The sequence below is a fragment of the Melanotaenia boesemani genome, chromosome 2 (genome assembly GCF_017639745.1).
Source record: "Melanotaenia boesemani isolate fMelBoe1 chromosome 2, fMelBoe1.pri, whole genome shotgun sequence".
Lineage (NCBI taxonomy): Eukaryota > Metazoa > Chordata > Actinopteri > Atheriniformes > Melanotaeniidae > Melanotaenia > Melanotaenia boesemani.
This window is the reverse complement of record NC_055683.1, coordinates 406,558-418,568: the sequence shown is the minus strand read 5'-3', so window position 1 is coordinate 418,568 and position 12,011 is coordinate 406,558. Positions and strand designations below refer to the sequence as shown.

Sequence of the window (12,011 nt, the reverse complement as noted above, 5' to 3'; positions counted from 1 at the left end):
GCCATTCCTGCAGAGAGCTTTGCTGCCTTGTGCTCTCCTCAGTTCGGTGGGCATGTCATGTGATGTTTCCAGAGACATCATGTGGAGTTGCTGATGATGGCTCAGTACAAAGCAGCACTTGGTGGGGCCCAAGAAGTAATTGGAGGGAGGTACAGATGGTCGTGGTGTTGCAGTGGAATGCAAACACGTTTAGGTGGGCTCCATGCTGGGAGGAGATAGGAGAGGACACTTCCTTCTTGAACTTTGCCAAAGGCACTGTCCACCAGTGGTATAGCCCCTGAAATCCCCATGGTGGTTATAAGTGTAGCAGTGTCCCTTGGCATCTGTTCATAGGCCTCGTTCAGGTGAAGCACAGTCATGTCTGGGAGCTCGCAGGTCCGGTTTGAGGCTGCTTTGTATAAATTACTCCTGCAATTACAACATAGCGTAATTGTTTTACATGTTCAGTCAAATATTTTATGAGATCAATTCAATATAACCTTCTGACACCAGCGTGAAGCTGGCCCCCCACCCCACGCAAAACACAGTGGAAATGGTCTCGATCGTTTGTGCTGGTTTGTGCTGAAAAGATTTTCGTTTGTGCTGTTTTAGTTTTTTAAGATATTAAAACATGTTTTAAGGTCAACCTATGTTCACCCAGCCCCCCCACATTGTCCAAATTGAACAAAAATGGTCTCGATCGTTTGTGCTGCGTTAGTTTTTAAGATATGACAAGTTTCTTATGGGTCATCATTGCATTAAACCATTACTGAATTAGTTGATGGAGTGTGTTTTGAAGGGAGCCGTTCTTGCGGTTAATTGGTCATTAATTAGTCCGGCTGATTTTCCACTCATTCAGTGTCCGCTGCGGAGCACTGTTCTGGTACACGGTGAACTGCCTTTTTTTTTTTGGTAAAGATAAAGTGTGACGTTCTTCTTTTGTGGGTTTTCCTGTTTCCAGACCAAGTTCGTCCATGCAACCAGTGAGTATTTAAATTTTGTTACTTCACCAATATAATAATGAGTAAACTGCATTTGTTTGGCGTGATTTTGCTGCTGTTTCAACAGGGTAGCCAAATTGGGTAGGTGGCTTGGCTCAGGATCTCCAAAATCCATCAGCGTGTTTGCCCGTGATGCTGCCATACATGGGTTCCTTCCTGCCATCACACAGCTCTGTGGCTACCTGCACACGCAAGTGTCCAGACATGAAGCGCTTGGACTGACCTGTGTGCTTGGATTCATCAGTGTTTTTTATTTTGCACTTTAGGACCATCGGGTTGTTTAGTGCAGGCTCTTTCTCACACTGAATATCTAAATGACTAAGACACTCTTTGCAGTAACCTTTTATAGATATAAAATCTGTTGTCTGTGATGGATAGACCTAGGCTCTCTTAAATACAGATGTTCATGGGCTTTTAACTTCTTTCCAAATAAGCTCATTTATAATATGAGTCCAGATGCCAGGCTTCAAAATTCTGTATTCCCTTTTTTTAGTTGAAGAACCCATGTCCTTATATTCCACATATTCAGGAATAAACTGCCTCCATTTATCAAATGGAACTTCAAGCTGGAAATCCTTATCTTTTAGTCCAGGAGAAAAACCTGACTCTGATGTTTCTGGGTCACTGCTTTCTGGATCCTTGGTCTGAATACTGAACCCTAAAGCTGACCAGACATCGTATCGGTTTAACTTGACGATGGTATAAAGCGCCTTTGCAGAGATCCTGTTTCCTAGCTGCTCACTCAGCTCTGTCCAGACTCTGGTTCTACGGGTGGCTATGCTTGCGTTTTCCAGGAGTTTGGCCTCTTTTGATGAGCAGAGAACTTCCAGAAGGGAATCTCTGTCTACTGCTGGTTGTTTGGGCATCTAGTTGAAACAGAGATATCTAGTTAGTTTAATCACTTTAATATTTTTTACTAATTTGCAGCCAACTTTATTGAGGACTTTATTTATCCCTCAGTAGAGGAAGTTAAATAATACTGACGTCATACTCTTGTATGAGTTATAGTAAACTTTGGTAAATACTATGAAATGATAAACATTGATTTATATTTCATATAACTTAAAAAATACATTTAAGAGGCTTAATTTGGTTGCAGCTAAGGCCTAAATAAACTTGAATGTTTTTGAATTTATTGACTTTATTATGTCATGTGTATGCCATCAACAACTTAAAGTTATTACCAAGTATTCTCATTAATCTGTTAAGAATAATTAAGTAGTTATTACCAAGTATTCTCATTAATCTGTTAAGAATAATTAAGTAATTATTACCAAGTATTCTCATTAATCTGTTAAGAATAATTAAGTAATTATTACCAAGTATTCTCATTAATCTGTTAAGAATAATTAAGTAATTATTACCAAGTATTCTCATTAATCTGTTAAGAATAATTAAGTAGTTATTACCAAGTATTCTCATTAATCTGTTAAGAATAATTAAGTAATTATTACCAAGTATTCTCATTAATCTGTTAAGAATAATTAAGTAATTATTACCAAGTATTCTCATTAATCTGTTAAGAATAATTAAGTAATTATTACCAAGTATTCTCATTAATCTGTTAAGAATAATTAAGTAATTATTACCAAGTATTCTCATTAATCTGTTAAGAATAATTAAGTAATTATTACCAAGTTTTCTCATTAATCTGTTAAGAATAATTAAGTAATTATTACCAAGTATTCTCATTAATCTGTTAAGAATAATTAAGTAATTATTACCAAGTATTCTCATTAATCTGTTAAGAATAATTAAGTAGTTATTACCAAGTATTCTCATTAATCTGTTAAGAATAATTAAGTAGTTATTACCAAGTATTCTCATTAATCTGTTAAGAATAATTAAGTAATTATTACCAAGTATTCTCATTAATCTGTTAAGAATAATTAAGTAATTATTACCAAGTATTCTCATTAATCTGTTAAGAATAATTAAGTAGTTATTACCAAGTTTTCTCATTAATCTGTTAAGAATCTAGTGCAGTCAAATGAAAGAATGAAACATCCAAAGTTGCACATTTTGACAATTTTCAGTCATCTGGGTGTTTTATACTAAATATATGTGAATCCCTAAGAAAACCTAATTGGTTTGTCTTTGCATTCATTAGATGAACCTCTTTTGCATTATGCTAAGTTGCTGCATCTAAATAAGAATAACAGCTCTATAAAGTCTGCACTGTATAAACTGAGAGTATTACCACATTTTACTTACTTCCTTACTTAAGAGACACAAACATGTTTCAGATTTTTACTAAAAACTTTATTGAATCCTGGATTAAAACAAGGAAGAAGCTGGATAATGAAATTGTCGGTGGCTATCTTCCAAACACAGTTACATTCCTCTAAAAACACACTACACCATACTTCTCTGTAAAGTGAATTATTTGTCCAGTTTGCTGTATAATAAAACGCTGCATATCGGACGAATCACCAACCAGCATTTTCGTGGAGTTTAATGAACGGTTTTGACCTTTTAAAATATTACTTAGCCTTAGAAACCAAAGCGGCACAAACCAACATTTTTATATCGTGTTAAGTGTTTATTATTAATGCAGCTGGAATGGTGGGCTTGAGTAATCAGTCTGAGAAAACGCAGTCTGAACACAAGATGCTGCTTTTTATTGCCAGTTGGCATCACCGTCACAGAACATGCTTCGTCTAAACCGTATCACTTCACCTCAGACCCATCACGCTCCCCGAATAACTTTAACTTGTGGTCACCCAAAACAAAAATTAATCTCTTCTTCCATTCTTCCCACACTATAAATTAAACGTCCTAATTTCAAAAGTGACTCGTACAAAAAAACTCACATTTTATTTCAGCACAAACGATCGAGACCATTTTTGTTCGATTTGGACAATGTGGGGGGGCTGGGTGAACTTAGGTTGACCTTAAAAACATGTTTTAATATCTTAAAATCTAAAGCAGCACAAACGAAAGTTTTTCCTGCACAAACCAGCACAAACGATCGAGACCATTTCCACTGTGTTGGGGTGGGGGGCCAGCTTCACGCTGGTCCTTCTGACCTGCCAAACTTTGGAGTAGACTTTATTCTTAAGAAGTTGTTCACGCTGCTTGTTGGTTTGGTATCATCTATCATGTACTATGTACTCACTGCATCTATGCCTTCTCTTGTGCCTCACTGTTAACAAGCTGTGTGCGTTAAGAAGAAGAGTGTGCATGTGTGCATGCTTAATAATAATAATAATAATAATAATGGATTAGATTTAAATAGCGCTTTTCAAGGCACCCAAAGCACTTTACATTGTGTGAATCCATTATTCATCCACTCCTCACTCATACCTGGTGATGGTAAGCTACGTGCGTAGCCACAGCTGCCCTGGGGCAAGCTGACGGAAACGTGGCTGCCAGTCTGCGCCTACGGCCTCTCCGACCATCACCGAACATTCATCCACACATTCATACACCAGCGATGCCAACACTGGAGGCAAGGAGGGTTAAGTGTCTTGCCCAAGGACACAACGACAGATGACTGCGGGAGCGGGAATCGAACCGCAGACCTTCCGATCATTGGACGACCTGCTCTACCGCCTGAGCCACTGCTCAGCTTATAAAGGGAAATTCAATGAAACAGACAAAGGAAAATAAATGAACTATTCTATGTGTAATGTATTACCGGATTCCTTCAGCCAGTCTTCTTTCTTTGGGTCTTGCTGATACTATCACCATCTGATTGGTCGGACCAGGTTTGAAGCCCTGTAAAGAAATGTAAAAGTTAAAGATGATGTTTTTCTATGTGTGTAACTAACAACATTATGTTAAAAAATTTGGATTTTTCACCTGAGTACGAGGTTTGTGCCACTGCTGTTCAGAATGTGTGCAGCTTTGTGTTGGGGGTACAGCTGTAAGTCCCTTCTGGCTGTAATCAGCAGACTGATACAGCAAGGCTGCAACATGACTGCACAGGGCAAGCCCAGCAACACATGAACACTGGTACGTCAGCAGCTCAACAGGTTTAGTGTCTTTGAGAACCACCTGTAAAAGAAGTTGATAGAAACAGTACCATGTGAAGTGTTTTTATATCCATGCAGTGAATGATAGCCCTAAAACTGGTATGACTTATAAAAACACAGCAACTAAAGTTGTTAAACTTGTTATATGTTTTAGCCAAATATTCTTATATGTTAAAATACTGAATAGACATAAAATACTGAATTATTTTTGTCTAGTGTGCATTTCTGTAGTACCATTAACCTGCCAGGGGGTCTACAGATGGAAATTAGCCTTGAGCTATATTTACATTTGACTGAATGTTCATTAATATGCATTGTTTCCCCTTATTTCGTCTAAATGAAAAAAAAAACTCCTGACAATAAATGTAGAGCTACATAGTTCCCATCACATTAATAAACCAGAGTAGAAAATGCCTCTGAACGACAGACATTACCAGCAAAAATTACAGCAGCATCAAAACCCAGAACTGCAACTAACTGCCGTTTGAGGTCATATTTAATAAGTAAATTCTTCCCGCTGCTCCCATTTCCCTACACTCAATGAATGCGGCTTCAGGCTCTTTTTCATGGATCTGAAGCACTTTGTCCTCACTGTCACTTCCGTCTCACTCTTGTCGGAAACTGAGGAAGAGAAGCAGTAGTGACTTATTAGCAAATGGTGCTAACCAAAGAACACACAATATAAGTAGCAAAGCATTACTATATGTCAAAAACAGACCAAACATATTTCTGTGTAAAATGTGAGCTTAATATTTACTGTTCTTACTACACGGTGTCCTAATCACATTAACACGTTGACTAGCTGCCTGTCTTCTTATGATGCTACCTTCGAGCTACCACTGTTAGCGAAACACTTACCTTCATAATCGTGTATAAAGTCGGTGATAAACAACTTAAAGCCTTTAATATCCGCTTGCTTGCGGACGTCGCCGTATGCTTCTGGAAAATCCTGTGGACATCGTCCACGTTGATGGAGGCAAGTCTTGAAGACAACGGGTAAAAAACACCATGGTCGAATCCCAAATGGAACACTTGAGCACTCCTGCACTCACTGGGCGCGCTCCCGCGAGGGGCTCGAGGGTTCAGTGGTATTGTGAGTGATCAAGGGATGATGGCGGACATTTTTGAGCCCTTTCTGCCCCCTTTCCATAAGTCAGCATCGATGCCAACTTTCGCTAAGGAATTACCCATAAATCACTGCGATGTCACGTGAAACACGGAGTTTACCGAGAGAAGCCGACGTGGTGAAACATGTTCTTCAGTATTGTGGCGCTGGGTCGTTATATTTTTCGCCGTTTAATTTCCCCACGGCGGCGTTTACAGGAGCTTCCTGACCTCTACTATATATACTATATATATATTGTGTGTGTATATATATATATATATATATATATATATATATATATATATATATACTACAATATTGAATTTCCCTTTGGGATTAATAAAGTATTTTTCATTTCATTTCATTTCATTTCATTTCATTTCATATATATATATATATATATATAATATATATATATATATATATATATATATATATATATATATATATATATATATATATATATATATATATATATATATATATATATATATGTGTGTGTATGGCGTCTCTCTCCTTGCAGTGCAGGTCTCAAAGTGCTGTCCCAATCCTATTTAAAGCATTTCGAGCCCTTGTGGCCTGTCACCCTCGACTCCTCACGCAGGTGATGTCATTTAGTCATCAGGGCTCAGGGCGAAGTGCTCAAGTTTTCGGTTTGGGATTGGGGGAAAATTCACCGCTTTGGCAGCTGTCAACCGGAAGTAGTTGGGCTGGCTTTATCGTGACCCGGAAGAGATTGCGCATAAAGCCCATTGTGTGTGTGTCAGAGCAGGTCTGCCACTCCGCGCCCACACCTGTTTAACACCACCAACGTTTGAGCAGCTGCACAAAATGGACAACGGTGAGGATGGCGCTCAGTCACAGGAGCAGTGTGTTGGGGAGCTTTTTCATTTTATGAAGTCAAATGTTAATCTGTATAATTTACTTAAATGCACATTTTGTATTGAATCACATTTTATCAGAAAAACTATCTGACCCATGACTCATAGATTTAAAAAATCAGCGCCCCCATTTGAGAGCCAGATCAAAATTGTTGTGTGCACCGCTGGTGATGATATAAGGCTAACATTATAAGCTAAAGGCAATGCTGCCCTGACAAACATTTGTATCACTTGACTCTCTTTGTATCACATGGCTCTCCTACATTTGCCCCTCTAGAGAAAGCACGAGAGATACCTGGAGAAGTACACCAAGCTAGCTATTCAGAAAAGGAAGCATGAGGAAGATCCGAATGACCAAGCAACACCCAAGCAGCTGAAACTGTGGGATACACCTCGTGTAACACAGAAAGGTGTGGATGAGCGTCTTGTTGATTTTGTGGTTAATGACCTGCAGCCTCTGAGTGTTGTAGAAGAACAGGGTTTTCAGCGTCTAATTAAATACCTCCAGCCCGACCCATCTGTCATGGTTCGCAATACCATGAAGAGCAGAATTGACAAAGCAACTACAGAGATGAAAGAGAATCTCAAGGCGGCGATGCATGATGTGGAGTTCATAGGGACCACCACTGACTGCTGGACAGCAAACAGAAAGGGCTTCATCGGTGTCACAGCCCACCGGATACATCCTACAAGTCTGCAGCGGTGCTCTGCTGCACTAGCATGCAAGCAGCTGAAAGGACCACACAACTTCACTGCACTTGCAGATGCTCTGACTAAGATCCATACAGGTATGTAGGCTATTGGTAGGTTTAGTAGCATTTTCCTTGAGTCCAATCCAGTTTAAATATTTAGGCTTCTTGTCACATCTGCATTCATTCATTAATTTTAATACTTGACATACTTAACTCTGAATATCTGGATTCTTAACTGTTAATGTGTGCAATCATCAAATTTCCTGTGGTGTCGTATCGGTATGCCTTTTTTTTTACCCGTCTGTCTGTCTAGAGTTCAACATCAGAGACAAGATTGTGCGTACAACGACAGATAGTGGGTCCAATTTTCTGAAAGCCTTCAGAGTGTACGGTGTCCATGATGAAAACAACAATGCAGAACCATTCGGGGCAGAGCCAGATGAATCAGGTGAGTGTTGCATCATATTGGTTTGTGAAGATGACATAACTATTAAGTGTTTGGATATCTTGAAAAAACACCCTTGAATGCTAATTAATATTTTATTAATAAGGAGAGGAGGATGGTGAAGAGATCACGATGGAGGCTGTTGAAGCCGGCCCCTTGCTGGAGCAGGATGATGGCCTGGAATACCAACTGCCAAAGCACCATCGCTGTGCCTGTCATCTTCTGAACCTGGTGGATGATTGATCGAGTTTATGGATCCAAGGGATGACATGTAAGTTTGAACACTTATTCTCAACACGGTCCTTTGATATTCGCAGGTGGCAACAGTTGATGTCCAAGCAGTGAATGAAGACCGGATCTACATAAAGCTCTCTCGCTCATCGTTTGCAAAGTGCCAGGCTCTCTGGAACAAGAGCAGCAGATCCACCTCGCCTACAGAGATAATTGAAGAACACTGCAAACTCCAGCTCCTGAGGCCTTGTGAAACAAGGTACACTTTGCATTTTGAGAAGTGTTCAACCCTTTCAATCTGTTTCAGATGTAAAGCGCTATACAAATATAATGTACCCCCTTTTTTATTGTTACAAGGTGGAATTCTCTCTTCTATGCTGTTGAGAGGATTGTACGGATTGTGAAAGAACAAGGAGAAGCAGCCATTGCAGCGATCTGCAGCACGCTGAAGATTCCGATGTAAGTTTACTTTGCACTACCACTAGGGCTGCACAATATATCGTTTGAGCATCATCGCAATATATTTGTGCGCAATAGTCACATCGCAGGTCAAATCGCAACGTAGGAGGCAAATTAACTCGTGTGTTCTTATCTAATTTCAAAGGTACCTGACATACATTGTGCACAGTGATCCACCACTCACTTACTTAGTTTGGCGAAGAACAAACTTTTTGTGGTAAAACACAATTCACATTTGTTCATAATAAAACAAAACGTACTTAGGTCCTAGCAGATTAAAAGCAGGCAATGAGAAATAACAATACCAACAACTAACAGAAAAAAAACCAGACTTGCAACATTTAGAAAGTTAAGATCAGTGCAGGTTCATTGTCAACAAGATGGCAGAACTTAAAGTGCTGTTCAAGTCATCTGCTGAAATTCTTGTATCTTTTCATATTGAAATATATATCACAATGTATATCGCAGGGTTGGAAAATATTATAATGCCAGTTTCTTCCAATACCGTGCAGCCCTAATTACCACCTAACTGTAGGGTCGGCTGGTGTAAGTAAATGTGTAAGAGATCATCAACAAGAGCAGCTAGCTTCTTTATTCACCATCTTTTCAGGTGATATATTCTTCCCTGCTGTTCTACCAACACTAAAGGTGATGACCTGCAGTGCTAACTTATAGTGCCACCTAGTGGCCTAACAGGGAGTAGAACTAAGTAATAATGCTATAATGCACTTGCAAAGAACACAGCACAAACTTTGCATAGTTTTAGGTGTTGTGGGCATGTAATGTTTGACTGTTTAGACACTGATGGTTTTGTGTATCTGTATGTTTCTCAGGTTCAGTCCTGCTGAGATTGCTTTTCTCACAGAATATGCAAAGACCATGAGCCCAGTTGCAAAAGCAGTTGATGTTCTTCAGGGTGAGGCAAACGTGCAGATGGGGTGGCTTGTACCCACCATCACACTGCTCAAGTCCAAGCTCCAGAACCTTCACACCACCTCCAAGTACCGTGGGCCATTGGTGGATGCTCTTCAAGCAGGGCTTGAACGTCGCTTTGGAGAGACGCTTGCTGATCCAGAGCTGATTGCTGCTGCCATTCTTGTCCCCAAGTTCAGGACACGCTGGACTACTGATGAAGGCATCATTAAATGTGGTATGTGCTGCTTTCTTTTAGGGGCGTCCCGAATCCCGATACAACTTTTTCACTTCTGAGACAATACCGATATCACAGCCTTCAGGATTGATTGATACTGATATCAGTCCGATAAGATATCAACATAAATCATACACACTTTTACCCGTTTTGTAGTGTGGAATATGTGAACGGCATGATCAAGTGTTATTACTCAAACATAGAACAATATTTAGCAACAGTAAGCATGAGGGAAAAAAACTGACCAATTTATTATTAACCATTTATTATTAACCAAACGCATGCTGCATCCGAGCGCTGCTGGAAAGAATTGCTAGACCAGAATTCAGGGTGGAGTGGACTGCTTATATATCGGAGATTTTTGATGCAGTCCGATATAATCCCATTATTTTTTGCAGATATCAGACCTATTTCCGATATCGTATCAGGACACCCCTATTTTCTTTTATTGTATTGTTATATTTTTTAAAATTATGTTTAATATTCTTAACACCCTAAAACTCACTCCCCTCACATCTATATGTACATTCAACCAAAGTGGATATAAATATGGTATAAATTCCACTTATAACCCCACAAACCCTTCCCTACCTCCTTCTCCACACCTCCATCCATAGTCCTTCATTTCCTTGCCCTCCCTTGCTCAGTCCCTCCCTCTTCTGTCCATCCCCTTCTCTTGTATTCTAATTTTGTTTCTTCATTTGGTTTTATATCCCCCATAGGCCTTGACTACATCAAAACCCACCTGAAGGAGCAGAGTAGTGCAGCACAGTCAGGTGACTCTCTGTCGTCAGCAGAAGAGGAGGACTTCTTTTTGTCAATCAAGCAGACAGATCAACGGGACGGTAACACCAAACAACTAGAGTCCTACCTGGCCAGTCCAACTGATACCATGGACATCCTAAAAACATTTCCATCTGTGTGCCACCTGTCTCTTAAGCTCAACACACCACTACCTGCCTCAGCTGCCTGTGAGAGGCTTTTTAGCACAGCAGGAATGATTTTTAGTCCCAAGAGGGCTAAGCTGCTTTCTGAGAACTTGGAAAACCTGCTTCTCATGAAGCTCAGCAAAAGGTTTTGTTAAATTTGTTTTGTTTACCATGCCTTCACATTAAACTCGCATAGAGGGATGGAGTGATGCAGTGCAGAGGTGGAGAGGGGGTTTAGTGTTGTGTAGGTGTAAACATGAGTAACATATGAGGAGCACAAGTGTTGTCTTTAATGTGAAGGGTTTTTCATTGATCTTCACTGAATGCATGGTGTGCAACTTTTTCTTTTTTTCCATTTTCAATTTCTTTGGCAGGAAGATTTCACAGTGTTTATTGTAATGGAAAATAGCCAGAGAAGCTTATTTTCATCTGTAGTTCCTGGGTGTGCCACTTACAAAAACACACCTGTACAGTGTTAAACATTTGTTACCTGATGTATTAAAAAAGTGCTATTAAATAAAGTTGCTTGAGAGTTGGGCCTTAAGCATGATTTGTGACAGTTTACATTGAGATACTAGACAGCGGTGGTTGTTGAAACAATAACATTGCTAAAGTAGAATCCATATAAATTATTCTGTGTTTAATAGCTTTGCAGAAAGTGAATCATGCAATAGAAATACTTTTTACTTTTAAAAATACTTTTGAGTACATTTCAGAGCCTGTACTTTTTACTTTTACTTGAGTAGATATTTGGATCAGTACTTTTTACTTTTACTCAAGTTGTTTTTTTACATTTGTATTTTACTTCTACTCAAGTAAGAAATGCGGTACTTTTGCCATCTCTGCTTAGAATTCATTGGTTGGACCACACACACACACACACACACACACCAATTGTCAGATCAGAATTAGTTCAGATTGACGAGGTGAAAACCAAATCATCCCACTCCTCATCCTTCAACGCTTACATTCATGTTTCAGATGTTGTGGCTGTAGGTGAGATGGCTAAAGTGTTTATGCTTGCACATCAAGCATATATTGTCATTTATTTCACCACATTTTTTTCCTTTGATTGGTTACAGTGGTCATACTGGTGACATCCCTGGTCCTAGCATATCTTACAACAATACTAATACCTTTACTTTCTCATTACAGGTATTGG

General features: G+C 39.3%; 1 protein-coding gene and 2 long non-coding RNA genes across 3 annotated transcripts; 2 read left to right on the top strand and 1 right to left on the bottom strand.

Annotated features, from left to right (window-relative positions):
* Positions 1-355: 355 nt before the first annotated feature.
* On the bottom strand, positions 356-4,819 carry LOC121650402. Its single transcript, XR_006012265.1, has 3 exons — positions 4,785-4,819; positions 4,621-4,700; positions 356-408 (listed from the first exon to the last, which is right to left on the bottom strand). It is a non-coding gene; the product is annotated as an uncharacterized LOC121650402 (long non-coding RNA).
* Positions 4,820-7,068: 2,249 nt separating this feature from the next.
* LOC121650428 lies at positions 7,069-8,029 on the top strand. Its single transcript, XR_006012273.1, has 3 exons — positions 7,069-7,353; positions 7,493-7,731; positions 7,949-8,029. It is a non-coding gene; the product is annotated as an uncharacterized LOC121650428 (long non-coding RNA).
* A 14-nt stretch (positions 8,030-8,043) lies between these two features.
* On the top strand, positions 8,044-11,004 carry LOC121648020. The gene is made up of 6 exons (XM_041997911.1): positions 8,044-8,083; positions 8,187-8,311; positions 8,398-8,570; positions 8,669-8,770; positions 9,604-9,920; positions 10,643-11,004. Exons 2-6 carry the CDS (start codon positions 8,213-8,215, stop codon positions 11,002-11,004), a joined length of 1,053 nt encoding a protein of 350 aa, XP_041853845.1. The 5' UTR covers positions 8,044-8,083; positions 8,187-8,212.
* The last annotated feature ends 1,007 nt before the right edge of the window (positions 11,005-12,011 follow it).